This window comes from Pipistrellus kuhlii, unplaced genomic scaffold (genome assembly GCF_014108245.1).
Source record: "Pipistrellus kuhlii isolate mPipKuh1 unplaced genomic scaffold, mPipKuh1.p scaffold_m20_p_1, whole genome shotgun sequence".
Lineage (NCBI taxonomy): Eukaryota > Metazoa > Chordata > Mammalia > Chiroptera > Vespertilionidae > Pipistrellus > Pipistrellus kuhlii.
The window spans coordinates 17,287,613-17,306,486 of record NW_023425404.1 but is presented as its reverse complement, the minus strand read 5'-3'; the positions used below and the strand labels follow the sequence as shown (position 1 = coordinate 17,306,486).

The following is an 18,874-nucleotide window of genomic DNA, read 5'->3' as shown; positions in this document are numbered from 1 at the left end:
CCGGTGCTTAGAACATGTCTGGCTAAAATCTTGTTACATGGAATTATTGAATGAAAAATGAACGAGCCCCACGTTTCACTTTTGCAAAAAGGATACTGGGTTCTTGTTTTGGTTTCTTGGGTTTTGTGATCCCCCGAAGTTGCTCAACTGACTTATGGTAAGATGTGATGCACTGAGCTAACGACGGGGCCCATGGGACAGAGGGACAGGGGCTAACTTACCTCCCCAGCTCTGTTTCCTCCGTCCTCCTCTGGTCTCCTCTCCTCCTTTCCCCACCTAACCCTTCCTCCCACACTTATTTGTCGTTTCCTCTCTCTGTGTGCTGGTTCTCAGGGGTCCCTGAATATCCAGAAGTCGATTCCATCATGGCTGAGCCCAAGGTAGAGACCCGGACCAGCATGGACTGGCAGAAACGCTACCTGGCGCTGGAAACCCAGCTTGTGCGGTTCCGCCTGCAAGCCAGCAAGATACGGGAGCTGCTTTCTGACAAGGTGAGTTCTGGAGGCCAGAGAGCTGCCTGCCCTCACTGTGGAGGTCCGAGTCAGAGAGGGCCAGCGTCAGAGGGCGAGAGTTGGGGAGGCTGATCTTCCTTTTAGCGAGGGGGGGGGGGGATATTTTATTTATATATTTTTAATTGAAATATATTTGACATAACATTGTGTCATTTAAGGTGTTCGGCATGCTAGTTTGACACATTTATATATTGTAATATGATTGCCATCATGGTGCCGATTAGAAGCTCTATCACATTATACAACTGTCATTTCTTTTCAGTGGTTGGAATAATTAAGTTCTAGTCTCGGAGCAAGTTTGATGATTATAATGCAACTAGAGGCCCAGTGCACAAAATTCATGCACTGGGAGAGTCCCTAGCGGCTGCCGGCTGCCAGCTGGGTACTCCCTCCCCACCCCTTTCCCCCGTTTGCCTGCTGCCACTGCCGCCAGGGCCTCCCTCCCTTCCCCTGGTCAGTCCCGCCCCCCGGTTGAACTCTGGTCAAGGGGACAATTTGCATACTATGCTTTTATTATATAGGATAGGATCCTGTGGTCTGCATTCACTATTCTGTGCATTTGATCCTTAGAGCTTACTTACTACTCATTGTAGGAAGGTGAGCTTTGAATAAGATGTTTTTCACACATGCAAAAGGAAACCACCCGAGGTAGTTCTTGGTTGTTGTTTTTTAAGACCAAAATCAAAGCAGTATCGCAAGCTGTCACCTGGCATTCTTCCCTGCTCTGCTTCTTCGCAGGGCACACCGATGAAGTGACACAGATCTTGGTTCTCTGTCACCCTGAGTCACATGTGGCTGCAGTGAAGGTTCTGATATTCCCTTCACATCTCTTCAGTGGTGGGGAGGGGGAGGTTTTAGGAGAGAAGACTGGAAACCTCCATCCTGCTGCTCACCCTCTACTGAGCATAGGAGCCGAGGAAGGCAGCTTGCTTTCCTGGTGACAAGGACACAGGCTTTGGAGCCAGGCTTACCTGGCTCGGCCACTTACTGGCCCTGTGACCCTGAGCAAGTCCCTTCACCTCTATGGCAGGGGCACAAATGTCTGCCTGTTGGAGTTATTTTGAGAATTTTACCAGATCACATATACAAAGGTTCTGGCATAGAATAGGTTTAAATGGGTACAATTATTTATCTTTACAGACTTGGGTGGGCTGGTCTGGGAAAGTGACTGCCATTTATAATGTTTCTATGGGAAGATATATTCTAAATGGCTGAGGTTTTGGTTTTTTTGTTTGTTTGTTTTTGTTGTTCTTATTGACTTTAGAGAGAGAGGGAGGGAAAGGGAGAGAGAGATAGAAACATCTATGAGAGAGAATTATGTATTGACTGCCTCTGGCATGCCCCTTACTGGGGATCAAGCTGGCAGCCCATGCATGTGTGGGAATCGAACCGGGGACCTCTAGGTACATGGGCCAACACTCAGCCAACTGAGTCACACTGGGCGGGCTAAATGGCTGATTCTTTGGAGCATAACCCATCTAGAGAATAGACACCTGCACTTAAATATATATAAAGTCTTAACTGAATCAACCAATCTTTCTATAGTTTTGTTGATAGTATCCATCTGCTGAGCAAACCCTTCTTCCATAGCATAGAAGTAAAATTCACCCCGCCCTTCTCCAAGGAATGTCAATGTCTGGATGAGTAAGCGATCTATGTTCGGAATAGGCCCGTGACCTGGAGCCCGGGAAGATAAGTTTCTGGCGTCACCTCGACCTTTTCATTGCTGCAGGGAGTGGCTCTGGACTAGCCAGGACTAGAACTCGTGAACCTTGGGCCTGTTGGCATTGCCATCTCGTTCGGCTTTGCAGAACAGGTTGGCAGGGTTCCTACGGGGATGGTTCAGGCGCTGCAAACGTAAAGGGTAGAATCCGACACCGCAGGGAACAGGAAGCAGGCCCTGGACAGGTGATTCTCTGGACCCCTGTGCCAGAAACCTGGCGTGCCTGTGAAGCAGATACATTCCTGGGCCCCACCCCAACCCTCCTGACCCGCATCTCCTTGTTCGTTTGCATCTTTTAACAAGCTTCCCGAAACTGGTTTCAACACTGCAAAGCTAGGAAACCTTGCCTTAGGTTACGGTTATTGGGAAAGGTGTGTCAGGGAAGGCAAGATCAGTGGGGACCAGCCAGCGGGTCTAAGCACATCTCAGAGGGAAGAGACCTCCTTTTGGTTATATGGACAACAAATAACCTAAAAAGTGGCCGTTATGAGACACCTGGGCACACTGCATTAAACGTTTAAACTACCCTTCTCAGTTTGAAGTCACACACTGAAAAAAGGGAAACTCTCAGCCGGCAAAATAAAGAGGAAAAGCCCACGTGGGACTGCAACTCTGGCAGCTGAGTGGGATGGGGTGTGTGACTGGCCTGAGTCATGAAAGGCTTGAGGCTTGAGTCTTGGCATCTGTGGAGATAGCAGTGCGGTCTGGCCATGTGGGAGCTGGGCCTGACACCGAACCTTCCCTGTGAAGTCAGGCCTGTTAAAGGCTTTACCCTAAGGAAAAGGTGGCAAAGGAAACATCCGCCCGCCCACAGAGATGGGAGATGGCGGGACAGTTTCTCATACATAGCCACAGCTCTGGGCAAAAAAAAAGGCCCTGAGAACCTGATGATACTGGTTTAACACTAGAATGTATACTATCTGTGTGACTTAGGAACCCTAAGACCTGGGCTATAGGTACCCCTGAGAGACCTTATAGAAACAGACCCAGAATCCCCATTGGGGCAGGGGAACCTCAGAGAAGATGAATATATGATCTAAAATGACTAAATATGGAGAGACCAATGTACAGTGAGTCAGAGTCCACATATACAATAAACGACTGGACTAGACCCCACCCCCAAGGACTAATAATAATAGAACTGTTGGCAAGATACTGTAAATAAATGAGTTCAAAATATTGAAGACATAATGAAGTAATTAAAAACATGAGACAAGAATAAGACACTATCCAAAAAGAGCAGGTAGAACTGCTAGAAGTGAAAACATTTTTCATGGAAATTAAATGTTCAGTAGGTAGCCCTCACTGGGTATCTCATTGGTTCGAGGGTCACCCTGATACACCAAATTTGTGGGCTTGATCCCTGGTCGGGTACATACAGGAATCAACCAATGAGAGTGGGTGGATAAGTGGAGCAGCAGATCGATGTTTCTCTCTCTTTCTACCTCCTTTCCTCTCTCAAATTGAGGAAAAGTGTTAAATAAATAAATAAATAAATAAATAAATGTTCAGTGGATAAACACCAGATTAGACACCACTGAGGACAGACTTAATGAATGGAAATACGGACCTGAGGAAATTGTGCGGAATGTCGCACAGAGAGGTAAAGAAGGAGAGGCTGAGACATGGATGCTGGAATGACAGGATCCTATATAAGATTTCAGAAGTGGAGAAGGGAGTGAAGGAGAGCCTATACTTAAAAAAATAATGGCTTAAAAATTTCCAAACTTGATTCAGGAAGTAGAATGAGGGTAAGTGAGATAATTTTTTTTAAAGCCATGCCTACTGTATTAGCTAGATTAGGGGTGTCGAACTCAATCAGAGAAGGGGCCAAAATCTAAAATCCAGCCTAAATCGCGGGCCGAATGGTTTACTGAACAGTCATAAACTGTCATTGTGATGGAAACGCAGCGGAGTGCAGTGATGACAGCGTGGTGCGGGCCACATTGCAAGGCCTGGCGGGACGGATTTGGCCCTCGGGCCTTGTGTTTGACACATGTGAGCTAGATCGTAGTTTGCTGTAAGAACGAGCCCAAAATAGCGATGGCTTAAGCAAGTCAGATGCTTCTTTCTTTCTCATGTAGTACCTCAGACAGAAGCAGTCTAGTTCAAGGTGGTACCTGCTGTATGTTTGAAGGTGGTTTATCCTGGTATCCACCAGCCCCTTCCTTTTAAGTGCATGACCTGGAGGTTGCATTCATCCTTCCTTCATATCCCATTGGTAAAAACTCGGTTCCCAGCCGCAGGGAGCTTGGACAGTATAGAGTTTTTCTGGCCAACCATGCGCTCTGCTAAGTTGGAAGTTCTATTTATATGAGAGAAAAGAGAACAGACAGGGAGCAGAGCTGGGGAACAATTAGCAGTCTGTAAGTCTAGAATTTGAGTCTAGAATAATAGTAATAACAAATGGATTACATAATTTTCAAATCAGCTGAGCAGGGAAATGAAATAAAGGAAGTCTATTAAATCTAGGCAGGGAGAGGAAAAAAAGTTCAGAAAAAAGAGGAGTAAATGACACAAAATGGAAAAGTAGAAATAAATCCAGATATATTGGTCACAAGGAGACATATACAAGAATGAGTATTGCATCACTGATGTATGAAAAATTGAAAATATTATAAATGTCTACCAAAAGGGATGGTTAAATATATTGAGTGTATTTGTACAATGGGATATAATACTGCAGTTCAGAATAAATCAAGTGAGCTACATGTGTAAGGTCAATAAATCTCAAAAACCAGCATTGAACAAAAAAAAGTCCAAAGAAACCCTAGTTCCCTAGTTGGTTTGGCTCAGTGGATAGAGCGTTGGCTGCAGACTGAAAGGTCCCGGGTTTGATTCCTGTCAAGGGCACATGCCCAAGTTTTGGGTTCAGTCCTCAGTAGCGGGTATGCAGGAGGCAGCCGATCAATGATTCTCCCTCATCATTGATGTTTCTATCTCTCTCTCTCTCCCTCTCCCTCTCTGAAATCAATAAAAATATACTTTTTTAAAAGTCCAAAGGATATAGATGTGTGTGTGTGTGTGTGTGTGTGTGTGTGTTTGCACACATATATACTATATATGTGTGTGTGTGTATATAATATATATACATACTAGAGGCCCAGTGCATGAAAGTTGTGCATGGGTAGGGTTCCTAGGCCTAGCTGGCAATCAGGGCCAATAGGAGCCTTCTGGCTGCCCTAGGGCCTTCCTTTGTTCCACGACACTCCCTGGTGGTCAGCGCACATCATAGCAAATGGTTGAATTCCCAGTTGGTCAAACTCCCGAGGGGCCAATTTGCATATTAGCCTTTTATTATATAGGATATACATATAAAATGTATATGTTTTAAAATATGCAGAATGGCAGTGTCTGTTGTTCAGGGGTATAGATGAACGGTAAATGTCAGAGGAGAGGAGCAGCACTGGGGAGAAGCCCACAGGAGGCCTCGGCTATCTGTAGTGGTCCATTTCTGAAAAACATTTCTGGCAAAAGAGAAAATCTGACAAAGCTGAATGGTGGATACATGCTCTTTTTAAAAAAACTAATTCGCTGCATGTTTCTGTTGGCCTGAAATGTTTCATGATAAGACATCTTTTTTTGAGTACATATAGACCACTTATCCCTAATTGCATAAAATTATTGTTCATCTGTGTTTACTAAATAATTAGCCTCAGTCTGAAAGTCAAAGAAAGCACAGCAATCAGATCATTATATCAGAAGAACAAGGACACTTGTTAAGTGTTCGTCATGTGTATTTTGACAAATGGTCACACAGTGGGTTTTGTCGTGCTTTATTTAAACTATGTGTGAGCTTAATATTTTCATTAATAAAGCTGAATTGAATTTGAAAAGGGAGAGATGCTTGAAGTGTCCCCACTCCCCAGGGGCCTTACACCATCTTTCATGAATATCATCTTTCTCCACAGCTCCTTGGGTCTGGGTAGGTTGATCTTTCATATCAGCCTCTTCTCTTCCTGGCTGTTTTTGGTCATCATCTAACTAGAATGCCTTCCCATAAAAATGCTGGGGCTCGGAGTGTGACTTGGGTACAGAAAGGGGAAGCATGCAGACACAGGGCAGAAAAGACCAGGTGGTGGGATGGGAGAGGGGGGAAAGATATCTTGAGTAGGGCTCATGGGCTTGGGAGACATAAGGAAGGAAGAGGGCTGAGACTTCAGGAAAAAGTGTTGAACCTCTTGGCAGGAATCCCTCTTCCCTCCCTCCCTCCCTCCCTCCCTCCCTCCCTTCCTTCCTCCCTTCCTTCCTTTCTTTCTTCTTTCCTCCCTCCCTCTCTCCCTCCCTTCCTTAAATTGATTTCAGAGGGAAAGGGAGAGGGAGAGAGGTAGAAACATCAATGATGAGAGCGAATCGTTGATTGGCTGCCTCCTGCGCGTCCCCTACTGGGGACTGAGCCCACAATCCAGGCATGAGCCCTTGACCAGAATCAAACCCGGGACCCTTCAGTCCACAGGCCGATGTTCTATCCACTGAGCCAAACCGGTTAGGGCCATAAACACCATGTTGCTCAGTGTTGGGCCTGTCACCTACAGTCATCCCCAACCCAATAGGACAGGTTCAGCAGTTCCCTAGAGCTTTTCCACACTGCATCAAGGTAAGTTTCAGATCCCAGGAAGAGATGCTTAGGTTTACCTGGGCACTTCCTGCTGAGGCTGAGCCCAGGTCCTGTCTGTCCCTCCTCCCAGAAGTTGCTTGTCAGTCATCATCAGTCCCTACCTGAACCTGCTGAGCCAGGTCAGCGGGTTCCTCTGGCCAGCCTCTCACTAGTCTGCCCCTCCACCTCTCCACACACTCACCTGTGTGGACAGGAAGCAGAGCTGGACGACTGGTGGCCGTGCATTCACTGTGGCTGTCCTGCAGGGCCAGCCAAGCCTGGTGCTTCCCAGGGGACATGCCCTGCCTGGGCTCAGATGCCGCCCATTGGCTGCTCAGGCCTGGAAACATGCCCTTCCTCCTTCCTCACACAGCCTCCTCGTACCTGACTTCCTCTTGCAGAACTGCCAGTCCACACACGGGGTAATCTGTGCCCAACATAAATGTTTTTAAAGAAAAAGTGTCCAGGCTGCCAGATGATCCCTCCCCCAGGGGTGAGAGGAGAGGAAGGGTGAGCGAGGAGGCGGTAGTAAAACTTTGTTTCTGCTGTTAGACCTCTCAGGGTCTGGTGTGCTGCCATCACGAACACCCAGGCTGCAGGGCCACCCCTTCCGGAGCCGGATGAATTGGGGGGTTCTCTTTCCATCCAGGACAGGAGTCAAGGGAAGAGCTAAGGTCCAAGGTTTGAGTTTGCCCTGCTCCCCGGGAGGCATGTCTCCAGCCCTCTGCCCCATGTGCCGGAGAAGTCACAGAGGCGGTCAGATCCATTTAAAACTGGGAAACTGGAGCCAAAACCAGTTTGGCTCAGTGGATAGAGCATCAGCCTGGGGACTGAAGGGTCCAGGTTTCGATTCCGGTCAAGGGCATGCACCTTGGTGGGGAGTATGAAAGAGGCAGCTGATCGATGTTTCTCTCTCACCGATGTTTAACTATCTCTCTCCCTTCCTCTCTGTAAAAAATCAACGAAATATATATGTTTTAAAAAGAATAAGTAATAAGATAATTTTCATTTTTTGGCATATTTTTAATGAGCAGCTTTTTCCCAAGTCCCATTCCAGTGGAACCATGTACTCTTCCTGTTTAATAGAATCCCTTACTAATTTCATCAACCAAAATTTGGAAATACAGGTACTCAGCTTTATATTTATACATCAACAATTTGTAACTCGGGGCTTTTAAAACACACACACGTATAAATGGTTCAGTTTCCTTAAACAAAAGAACAATGAACATTGCTCCCCCCCCCCCCCCCCCCCACCTCAGACTATGGATTATACAGAATCAGCGATTCAGTTCAGGCACCCGTGTCGCAATGTATGGCTAGAACACGGGGCCGGAAAAGCATCCTTCACTACCTCAGAATGTGTGGAAGGGCCAGGTACTAGGAAAGGGGAGGACCAGGACTGTGAGGACTGGTGGAAATGTGTAGAAGACTGCAGAAAGCCGTCACAGCCAGCCTTAGCCGCTCTCTGTGCTGACAGATCTGATTGGCTTGGAGAGCAGGTGCCTTTGAGGATGTTTATTCACTGTGTGTGAGCATGCGTATAAATGTGCATGTATGTGGGGGGATGGGGTGGAGAGAGTGAGTTTTTACTGTTTTCCTTGTCCCCCATTTTTTGTAAAATCCACCATAGGTAGTGTTTCTCAGGAATCACAGCATCGATAGATTTCTGTACTCCTGTGAAGCCATTCCAGAAGCCGGGTGCTGAAGGGGGTTGGCCCAGGGATGCATCCCCAAAGGAATCGGTTAGCTTGCTTTGCATCCTGTGGCTAGTCGCGTGTTTTTCAGCATGTGGTCTGGGGACCACCTGCATCAGGATCACTGGGATTTTCTTTTCAAGCACATTCCTGGCCTGTCCTCAGACTTCCTACATAATAGCCTCTGTGGGCACAGCCCAGGAGTCTGCCTGTAACAGCCCACGTGGGTCTTTCCAGCCCTGAAAATCTGAGCTCTACCGTCAGGAACTCCTGCCGGGGCCTTGCCCCAGGGCCCCCTTCCACTGTCTTAGTTCTGGATGCCTCGAGAACTATGTGCCAGAGGAGGTTCTGGGGGGCACCAGTGGACCTATAGACAAGATTCAGAACCCTTTCTCTCCTTCCTCATCTATAGTAAGATACCAGGGCAGCCCCACAGTCGTGTATCTCTATATATAAAAGCCTAAGCGACCGGCCAACTGGTCGCTATGATGTGCACTGACCACTGGGGGACAGACTCAACACAGGAGCTGCCCTGGTGGTCAGTGTACTCACACCTTTGGGACCCCGCTAAACTGACCACACCTTTGGGACCCCACTAAACTGACCAACGAGTGCAGCTGCAGGGGCAAGTGCAGCTGCGGGGGTGCAAGCCTCTCCCGCAGACACTCCCCCTTTGCGCCCTCCCCCATCCAGACTGGGACTGACATTGGGACTGACTGAGCATGAGCCCACGGCTGCTTCGTGGCCATGGGTGCATCAGCATCACACATGGAGACTGCACATGGAACATGCCGCGGAGTGGTGATGGCAGGTGCAGCGGGGCTGGGAGGAGCGGGAATGGTGTGGTGCCTGGCCGGGCTCGGGCTCCTCCCCGGCCACCTGCCACTTGTTTTTTGTTTTGTTTTTTAATATATTTTATTGACTTTTTACAGAGAGGAAGAGAGAGAGATAGAGAGCTAGAAACATCGATGAGAGAGAAACATCCACCAGCTGCCTACTGCACACCCCCTACCGGGGATGTGCCCACAACCAACGCACATGCCCTTGACCGGAATCGAACCTGGGACCCTTCAGTCCGCAGGCCGACGCTCTACCACTGAGCCAAACCGGTTTTGACACCTGCCACTTCTTGCACTGCTACATCCCTCCGGGGATGTTGGGCTGCCGGCTTTGGCCCGATTCCCACAGGCCACGCCGAAGGACCCCACCAGCGCACGAATCTGTGCACCGGGCCTCTAGTTTTATATATTTGAGAAAAAACATGTGATTTTAATTGAATAAAAGAAAAGATCTACTTTAAAAATAAAGTTGAAAACCATTATCTTTGATTAAAGCAGATTTAACAGCTAAAACTGGAGTTTGCAAACTCAAACGCTTGCAGGTATCTTAGATACATGACACAGTGGGTTCCGGGGAGAATTCAAGGGAATGTGCTACAGCTAGAGGAGGGAGTGGTTATTGCCACAAGAAAATATAACCCTAGTGTGTCCAGACCTTCTGAGTTTTCAGGAGAAGCTGAAGTCGTGCCTTGTTTGTGGAATGCGGCTCTTCCCGGGACACGGGAGAGGCACAGTGGCTGCCAGTACAGTAGACTCAGGAGCCAGTCCTCCTGAGTTTGAATCCTGGCTCTGTCTCTTAGCTGTGTGGCTGTAGGCAAGTTACCTAATTGCTGTAGTCACTTTCCTTCTCCGTACAATAGGGGTAATAGTACCTGTCTCCAAGGTTCGGGATGAAAGCTAAACACATTAATACATGGAAAGCACGTGAGCCAGTGCCAGACACATAGAAGTGGCCTGTCTTTTCTATGTCTGTGTCGGCTAATGCCCACAGCATTGTTGGTCTTACAAGACACTGTAGGCTAATGGTTGGCCACCTCTGGCTGAAAGCCATCCTTTCTGTAAATGGGTCCTAAGTTACCATCTAAACCAGGGCACTTTGGAGAGAGGAAGGAGGCCCTATGACTAGTCATTCCAGATGACAGGTGAACAGCCTGTCCCAGCCAAACTGTGCTTGGTCCCAAGTGCCATCTTCATGTATGAAAAAGCAGCAAGTAGCCCTGACTGGTTTGGCTTAGTAGATAGAGCGACGGCCTACAGACTGAGAGGTCCCAGGTTTGATTTCGGTCAAGGGCATGTGCCTTGGTTGCGGGCACATCCCCAGTAGGAGGTGTGCAGGAGGCAGCTGATTGACATTTCTCTCTCATCGATGTTTCTAACTCTCTATCCCTCGCTCTTCCTCTCTGTAAAAAAACCAATAAAATATATTTTTTTAAAAGAAAAACCAGCAAGTAGCTGCTATCTGTAACCTGTTGGGTAAGTGCCAGGTTGTACACAGGAGTTTACAGGAGGTGTCCTGTGTGATTTTCAACAGCAGCAACCCTTTGGGAGAATGAGGGGGGGGGGGGGATCGCGTCAACTCTCTTTTTTACTGGTGGGGAAACTGAGGCACAGAGAGGCTAAGCTTATCTAAAGCCGAACCATGGCAGAGCCAGTCGGGCTCCAGAGCCTTCGTGCTTACCTGTACCGTTTTCTCCAGTGGGCGCAAGGCAGTGGTAAGGGCATCGAACCTCCTTTTCAAAGGGAAGCTAAGACCCAGGACGGCATGGTTCTTGGCTCAGGCCACTGCTCAGCACACTGGCTGCATCACCGAGGGGTTAAGTACCAGCTCGGGGCCAAGCGCATTGCATCAGGGCACTGCAGCCAGTTCCCAGGCTGGTGAGTCTCATGTGCACGCCGCAGCTGGTGAAAGCGGATCCTGCCTGAGAGTCAGCCGCCTGCACCTGACACCTCCGCTGCTGGAGGACAGCCGAGGACACGGGCCTAAGCACCCTCTGAGGGGGGAAACAGGACGCGGGCGGGGTGGCCCACCCACTCCAGCGTGCAGGGCTCCAGGTGTGGCCCTGTAGCCAGTACAAAGAAGAGTGATCTGCCATCGTGTGAGGGGCTGATGCAGGCATGGACACACCGAAGGCTGTTTCAACGGCAATGGGGAAAATGTGTTTTCCTAAAAAATGGAGGGAAACGTGGAACATGTTCTCATCAGACGGGGACAGCCGGGTTTTGGCAATAGTTGGAGTGCAGTGATGGATGCGTAGATGGTTCTTACACTCTTTTTAAAACATTTCGGATGATCAGAACGTTTTCCACATTCAGAAGCTAGTTTCAGAGGAAAAAGAAGGCGCCAGCGTGAAGGTGGATACAAAATGCTTTGAGTCTCAAGCGTCCCTGCCGAGACGATAAGAGCGGCTGGGTGGATCCACAGCCCTGAGGGCAGCTGGCCCAGGGCTGGGCGGAGACCTTCCTTCCTCTCTGCTTGGGTGATAGCGCACTTTGAAGGGATATTAGAATCTTGATGTTGTCAATAGGAGTGATTGATGGCTCTGACCAGTGTCCTTGGCCACTCTCGGCCCAAATGGAAAGATCTCGCTGGGAAGTGGGACTCAGTTCATTCTATTCTTCACGCTACCTCGGTTCTCCATTTGTAAAGGAGGAAGACGAGTTTCTCCATCCAACGATGTGAGAAAATATCCAACGGGCATTGCAGGCCAGCCATAGGAATTCCCACTCCCTGTGGGAAACCTCTGTCTTCTGAGCTACAGAGCAGATGTTCGATCTACATGGTTCGGCTAGCGGTCAATCCAGGAGACTTGTCAGGAATCCAGAGCCTTCCTGTTCAGTATTTCACTGTATTCTATTTAGACTTGTTTCTGACGAGGGCAAACTCCACCTCTGGCTGGCTTAAGCCAGCAGGGCCTGCATTAGGAGGATCGGGGACGGCTCACAGAACTGAAGGAACTACCTCGTGATCGCGACGCAGGGAAGCTGGTGTATGTTCTCAGAGGCAGTCTCCTGGCTCTTGTCTCTGGTCTCTCGATCCCAGGTTTCAGATTCCTGGGAGAGAGAACCTGATTGGCCCAGTGGGATCCGCTGTCAGAGTGGTGGTGGTGGTGGTGGTGGTAGTGGTGGTGGTTGCGGCAGGGGGTGTACTAACCTGGTCACTATGGGCCACCACTGTGTGTCAGCCACCCCCCCACCAAGCAGAATTCTTTTTGTGTTCGGCAGCCACCCTGAAGCCATCAAGTTATTTGCTGTGCTCTTATCTTCCTTGTAGCTGCAAGCATATGTTTGAAGGTCAAGGGACACCCGTAAGACAGGCCCAAGGACGGTTTGGTTTCAGAAAGATCATCTGGCTCTGATGCCTGTGTCTGGCCAGAACTAACCCGCCAAATCAGGTTTGAATTGAGAGGTTTGGTCATGATTATCAAACCCAGGAGAGGAAGGAAGAGCTGTAGGTAGGCACCCTTGGCCTGAGCACATGAATACCTGTCCCAGGTGGCCCTGTCCCTTGGGAGCCCAAGGAGCATTTCGTTCTAAATCTTGAAGTTTTACTTGAGAACATCAGACCCGTTCAAAGGGAATGGGCACTGAAAACATCTGTGTCTCCCCCATCCCAAAAAAGAGGGGGGAAATGGATGAGGCAGGGCTGCCCTGAGGAAAGAGGGGCCCCAGGTTCTCAAGTACGAGCTGCATTTCAGCTCCTCCTCTTTCATCCTGTAATCAGGGAGAGAAAGCAGAATTTTAGCCGAGAAGCATAGAGATTGGGGAAGGAAAGGAATCTCTCAGTTCACGGGTGACTATCAAGTCGGGGTCCAGGCCAAAAGGAAGAGGTTGAGTAGCTGGAGCCAAGGCCATATCTGCAGAGATGGGTGGGCGAGCGCGGGGCTAGGGCTTGGAAAGCAAGGCCTGCCCAGCCTCAGGGAGGACGAGGCTGGATGCGGTGCCTCTGATGTATGTTTAAGGCATATGTGTCGCTCCCAGGCAGGGCAGGGCAGGGCAGGGCCGTTGACGGACTAGGCCTTGGCATGTGGTGTGGCGCTTGACGAGAGAATTGGATGTATGACTCAGCTGTGCTTCTACAGGGCCTTTGTGGGATGGTGTGTGGTTTGGACAGCACACAGCCGAGCCCTGAGCAGGGGGCAAGGTGGGAGCTGAAATGCAGCCACACTCCACTCGCCAACCCATGAACCGGCAAAGCTGCCGAGATGCCTTGTGGGTCAGGCTGCTGAGCAGCCCCTGAGACTTCAACTGAGGTCTGGTTCCCTGACAGGCGTCTGTATATAAGGACATGGGTCTCTGTGCTTAGGCCGGATGGCTTAAGATCCCAGAATTTCCAGCTTCCTCAGGCCTGAATGACATGCCTCTACTGATAGCAAGATAGAATTTTTTTTAAAACATATTTTTATTGATTTTTTACAGAGAGGAAGAGAGAGGGATAGAGAGTTAGAAACATCAATCAGCTGCCTCCTGCACACCCCCTATTGGGGATGTGCCCGCAACCAAAATACATACCCTTGACCGGAATTGAACCTGGGACCTTTCAGTCCAAAGGCCAACGCTCTATCCACTGAGCCAAACCGGTTTTAGCGCAAGATAGAATTTTTAAGATGTGTCATGAGCCCCTCTACTTCTTTAAGATGAAAGAAATCCAACAGGATGGTATCTGTGAATGCCTTTACAGTCAGGGTGGGGCAGTCTTTGTCCCCAGCCAGGAAGTGAGCTCTTTCCAAGGTGGGAAGGAACGTTCTCACTGATGACACGGTGGCAGCTCCATGCCAGGCACATGGGTGAGCAGCGGCAGGTCCCTGTTGGTGACCCAGGGTTGAGGGAGGGAGGCCTCAGGGGGAGGAGGCCGGAGGGGGACTGAGCTTGGGGGACGAGGCCAGAGTTGGACTGAGCTTGGGGATGGAGGTGCCTCCAGAAGAGTGACGGCCTTCCTGCTGACCCTCCCTGGAAACCGTGCACAAGGAAGGGGGAGAAGGCTTTTCCTCCCCCAGCAGGAGGACAGCTCCCTGGGCTCTTCCCCTCCCGTGAATTCAGGGTACGGAGCCACGTGTTACCCAGACACCCTCGAGTCCACTCGAGATGGGCGGTCCCAGCCTGGCCTTGGGGAGGGTCTGCACAATTCACTGGCGTGCCCTTATGTCCTGTGCTCAGTAGGGACACTTCACCCACATGTCCTCTGTGTCGTTGGTTGAGCAGATGCAGGAGCTGGAGCAGAGGCTGCAGGAGGCTGAGCAGAGGGCAGAGAACGCGGAGACCCAGGTAATGGGGGGGAGAGGGGACTGAGAAGAGTGTGCAGGGGAGGTGACTATTGGCTGTTCCTGCCCCTTCCCATGAACTCATGTGGACCTGCTCATCACACGGATGAGCTTACAGGGACAGGGAGAACCCGCAGTCATGCGTCAGAACTGCTGAACAAACTAAGGTGCAGGGAGCTCCCTGTGGGTGCGAATGAGTGCTTGGTTAATGGTCAGGGCAGGGAGTGGGTGAGTGGACTAGTCCAAATAGACTAGGTTTTATGCTGAGATAACAAGCTAAGTCTGACATCTCAGCAGTTTATCACGTTTAGTTCTGACTCGTGGTAGCTCTCCAGGGAGAGTGCGCCGGGGATTCTGCTCCACACGGGGATTCAGGGATCCAGGCTAATGGAGCTCCCCATCCTCTAGCTGGGCCACCTGGAGCATGCAGCCTCCTTGGTTGCCATGGCAATGAAAGAGAGCCGGGGGCTTGTGCACCAACTCTTAAACGCTTGAGCCCAGAAATACGTGTCCTTCCTCTCAGGCCCACTGACCGGGCAGAATTCCATGCCCCTCTCACTGCAGAGGCTGGAAATATTGGGAAGCCATGGACATGCCGTGAGTGGCAAATGTTTGCCACAGGGAGGCGGGAGCAGTTCCTCTCCAGGGCTGTCTGTCCTGCCTGCCTCCTCCCCACCAGGGCTCCAGAACTAGGGGACCCAACACCCACCTGTTTCTCCCTGTCATTTCTTCTTTTTTTTTCCGGCCCAAATGAGGCTTACTAAATGGCCACTGAATTAATGGGCCCCACTGCTCTGCCCGGGAGTCACGGGCTGGGGTATCAGGAAGTGGCTCCTCCCGAGTTAGTGGCCATTTCACACACAGCACATCCCAGCCCTGTGAGATGCCCGGTCCTTTCTAGGTGAGTGTGATGGAGGAGAAGGTGAAGCTCTCCAACCTGAGGAACGTGGGCTCCGCGGGCAGCCTGCACCGCAAGTACCAGGAGCTGCTCAGGGCCGTGCAGGGCAAAGATGAGCGCATCGGCCAGCTGGAGGCACAGCTGGAAAAGCAGGTAAGGGCTCTGCGCAGCGGAGCGCCCGCGCCCTGGGCAGCACCTGCACCCACCGGCCCAGCTTCTTGAGCGGAGCCGCTCTGCCTGACCCTCCGGTGGTGGGGTGCCCACTCCCTCTTGAGCCTGTTCTCTCCTGGGACGATCTCATTCTTGGGAGGTGCCCTAGGAGCCAGGCGGGGGATACCGTGGGAAAAGGACCTTGGAGGCAGGCTGGTCTGGGTTTCAGTCCCGCCTCTCGCTCCTGCTGATCTCTCGCTGCGGGCAGGTTACCTACGTCACTGCTTCTCGTTTTGCACATCAGTGATATAGGGGCCGTAATACGTCAGAGGGCGGTCAGGCGGTGTGTGCGTTGTGTCAGGCCGGCGGTTGGTATTTGGTAAGGAGAGCCGCTCCTTCCCCTCCCTGGCATGCGCCCTGCCCGCATGAGGGACCTGACCCTGGGCTGGAGGATCGGAGCAGCAGAGCTGTCCCAGCGGCCTTGGTTGGCCAGAGTCTTTCCGTGGTCCTGAGTCCATACATTGCTGCTGCTTCTGAAAAGCGGCCTCCTGTCCTGAGCACACGGGAGCCCAGGAGGGCCACTGCCCTGTATCCCAGCTACAGTCCCACCTTTGCTCCGGAGACGACATCTGGAGCATCCCCCTCCAGCGCCCCCTGCCCAGCCTCCTCCCCTTCACAGTCTCATTCACTTCATTCTAATTCTGTCCCTTCCCTCCGCCGTTGGCCCGTACCCACCAACTCTTCCTGGTGCCCGAGCTCCGTCCTTTCCAACACACGACCCCGCCGCGGGCCCGATGACTTAATTTCCCACAGGGGCCCTCTCCGTAAGGGTCCCAGCGAGTCCTGGCCGGGCCTTCCCACCGTCATGGGCAAACATGCCATCCTTCGCCCGCGTTCACTGACCTGTCCTCTGTAATCTGCGGGGCACCCGGTGTCCCTGAAAAATCATGGGAAAATAGGATTCTGACGCATGGAATCTAATCCGCTCCCATGGATTTCAGAGATTCCTTCTCTTTTCTAAATATATTTTATTGGTTTTGTACAGAGAGGAAGAGAGAGGGATAGAGAGTTAGAAACATGGATGAGAAAGAAACATCGATCAGCTGCCTCTTGCACACTCCCCTACTGGGATGTGCCCACAATCAAGGTACATGCCCTTGACCAGAATCGAACCTGGGACCTTTCAGTCATCAGGCTGAGAGAGAGAGAGAGAGAGAGATTGAGAGAGATTGAGATTTCTTCTCTTGAGCCGTTCATAGAAGTGTCAGATCTGGCAATTGTTGGGCAGCAGAGTCCTAGGTCAGAAATTGTTGGGTCAGAGTCCTAGGCAGAGCTTAGGTCAGAAAAAAGGTTGTTTTGCAGTCATAATAGGTCAAGATCAGGCTGGAAAGAATGCTGCTCTGTCCCTCAGTAGGCTGGTGTTAGTCCCAGCTGTGCCAGGAGCGGGCCAGGGTAAGGCATTTCACCCCCCTGGGCCTCCGTGTCCAAGTGCGCCAGGGGTCCGTCGGTCAGACTTGTTCCGTAGAGGGCCAGGTGGGAAAGGCGTTCGGCTTCTGGGCCACATGGTCTCTGTTGCAACTCCTCAGCTCTGCTGTGGCAGCGCGAAAGCCGTTGTTGACCACGTGTAACTGAATGGGCATAGCTGGGTTTCAATACACTTTATTTCCAAATGTAGGCTGAAAGAGTGGGTCCAGGGAGGGGTGGTGAGGGCAGGGACAAGCGTAAGGCTGGGTTTGGCCTGTGGGCCAGTTTGCAAGCCCCTAACCTAATGACCTTAACTTAAGGTCCTTCCAGCTCTGCAGTTGTGAGTTGAGTCGGACATTTCCATAGTCCCATCTCACTTGCACAGAAGCCCTTGTTTGGAGTGTGTGTCCATCCTATATTGATGAGGTAGTTTTGCCCAGAAGTGTAGCCAAACAGTGTTGCTGGTCTCTAAGCTGCTGCAGAAGGTCCCGCATCCCCGTGCATTTAGGTCAGGGCACTGTGCTCGCTGTAGAACTGGTTGATTACCTGGGCCTCTGGCACCGGGCTGGGCACTTGTGACTTCATGGTCATGGTACAGCGCCCCAGGAGGGAGCTGTGCCATCCCCCAGCCTGGAGGTGACCTGCAGGCCTGAGGGTCAGGTGCCCACGGCAGAGAAGCCTCAGGGGCAGAATCAGAGCCCCAAAGCCTGCCTTTCCTCCTAGCCCGGCTGCTGGCTTTCTCGTACACACCTCGATTTTCTGTCACCTGATGTGCTCTCTTGATTATGTTGTGGGGATGGTGGTTCTCATGTGCCAACTCAGATTTATTTTCTGTTTTTAACTGCCAAGATAATACGTGAGTCTAGTAAGAAGAGCATAAAATGACATTTTCCCTCTGTCCCCAATCCATCCTTCCTTCCTTCCTTCCTTCCTTCCTGCCTGCCTGCCTGCCTGCCTTCCTTCCTTCTCCTCCCTGTTAGCCACTGTTCATGGTGAACGTGTCTTGTGTAGCCAAGCGCAGCATCCTGTTTTTGTGTTTATTTCTCCCTTATTTGTGGAAATTTGGTGATTTTCAGTGTTGAGTTTTTTTGTTTTTTTTTTGTCTTTGTTGCTTTATCAAATTGCAGCTGAGGATTCCTGAGCGCAGGGGGTTTATTAGTTCAATAATATGTGCATTTAAAACGTGACAGATATTCTCAAATTGCTCCCCAAAAGACGTAGCCAGTTCATGTCAGAAGGGTTATTTTCCAACATTCTTGATAATTTGGGGCAATATTAAACTTTGAAATTGTGTTAGTCTGATAGAAGAAAACGATGTCTCATTTTTTATCAGATTTCTTAAAATTATGATGGAGGACGAACAGCTTTTTTATGGGTTTTGTTGCCTCCTTTTTCTGTTGACTTCCAGTTCAGATCCTTTGGGTTGTTTATTTCAAATTAGACCTTTGTATGTGTTGCAAACCACCCTCCAGTTGATCTTTTGATTTTGTTTAAGGGATTCTTTTCTTTTTTGGCCAGATAGTAACTTAGAGTGATGGTATAGATTTATTCGTTTTTTTCTTCATGACTTTTTGGGATTTCTCTATGCTTAGAAAGGCCTTTCCCACTTAAAGAATATTAAACGTATTCATAAGTGAATTTATTTTTTTCTAATATTAAACGTATTTCTGTTAGTCACCTGATATTTCTTCTCAGGGCTTCCCACCTCCAGTTATTCACTGAAACAGTGGCTGTTG

The 18,874-nt window shown here is 50.1% G+C and overlaps 1 protein-coding gene across 2 annotated transcripts in view; it reads left to right on the top strand.

Moving 5' to 3' along the window:
* Positions 1–18,874, top strand: part of PLEKHH1 (pleckstrin homology, MyTH4 and FERM domain containing H1) — a 54,249-nt gene that overhangs the window by 8,840 nt on the left and 26,535 nt on the right. For both annotated transcript variants that reach the window (XM_045579515.1, XM_036433617.2), the window contains exons 2-4: positions 334–491; positions 14,568–14,630; positions 15,528–15,677. In XM_045579515.1, coding sequence (XP_045435471.1) covers positions 366–491; positions 14,568–14,630; positions 15,528–15,677 — 339 coding nt within the window. In that variant the 5' untranslated portion in view covers positions 334–365. The remainder of the gene's footprint in view (positions 1–333; positions 492–14,567; positions 14,631–15,527; positions 15,678–18,874) is intronic.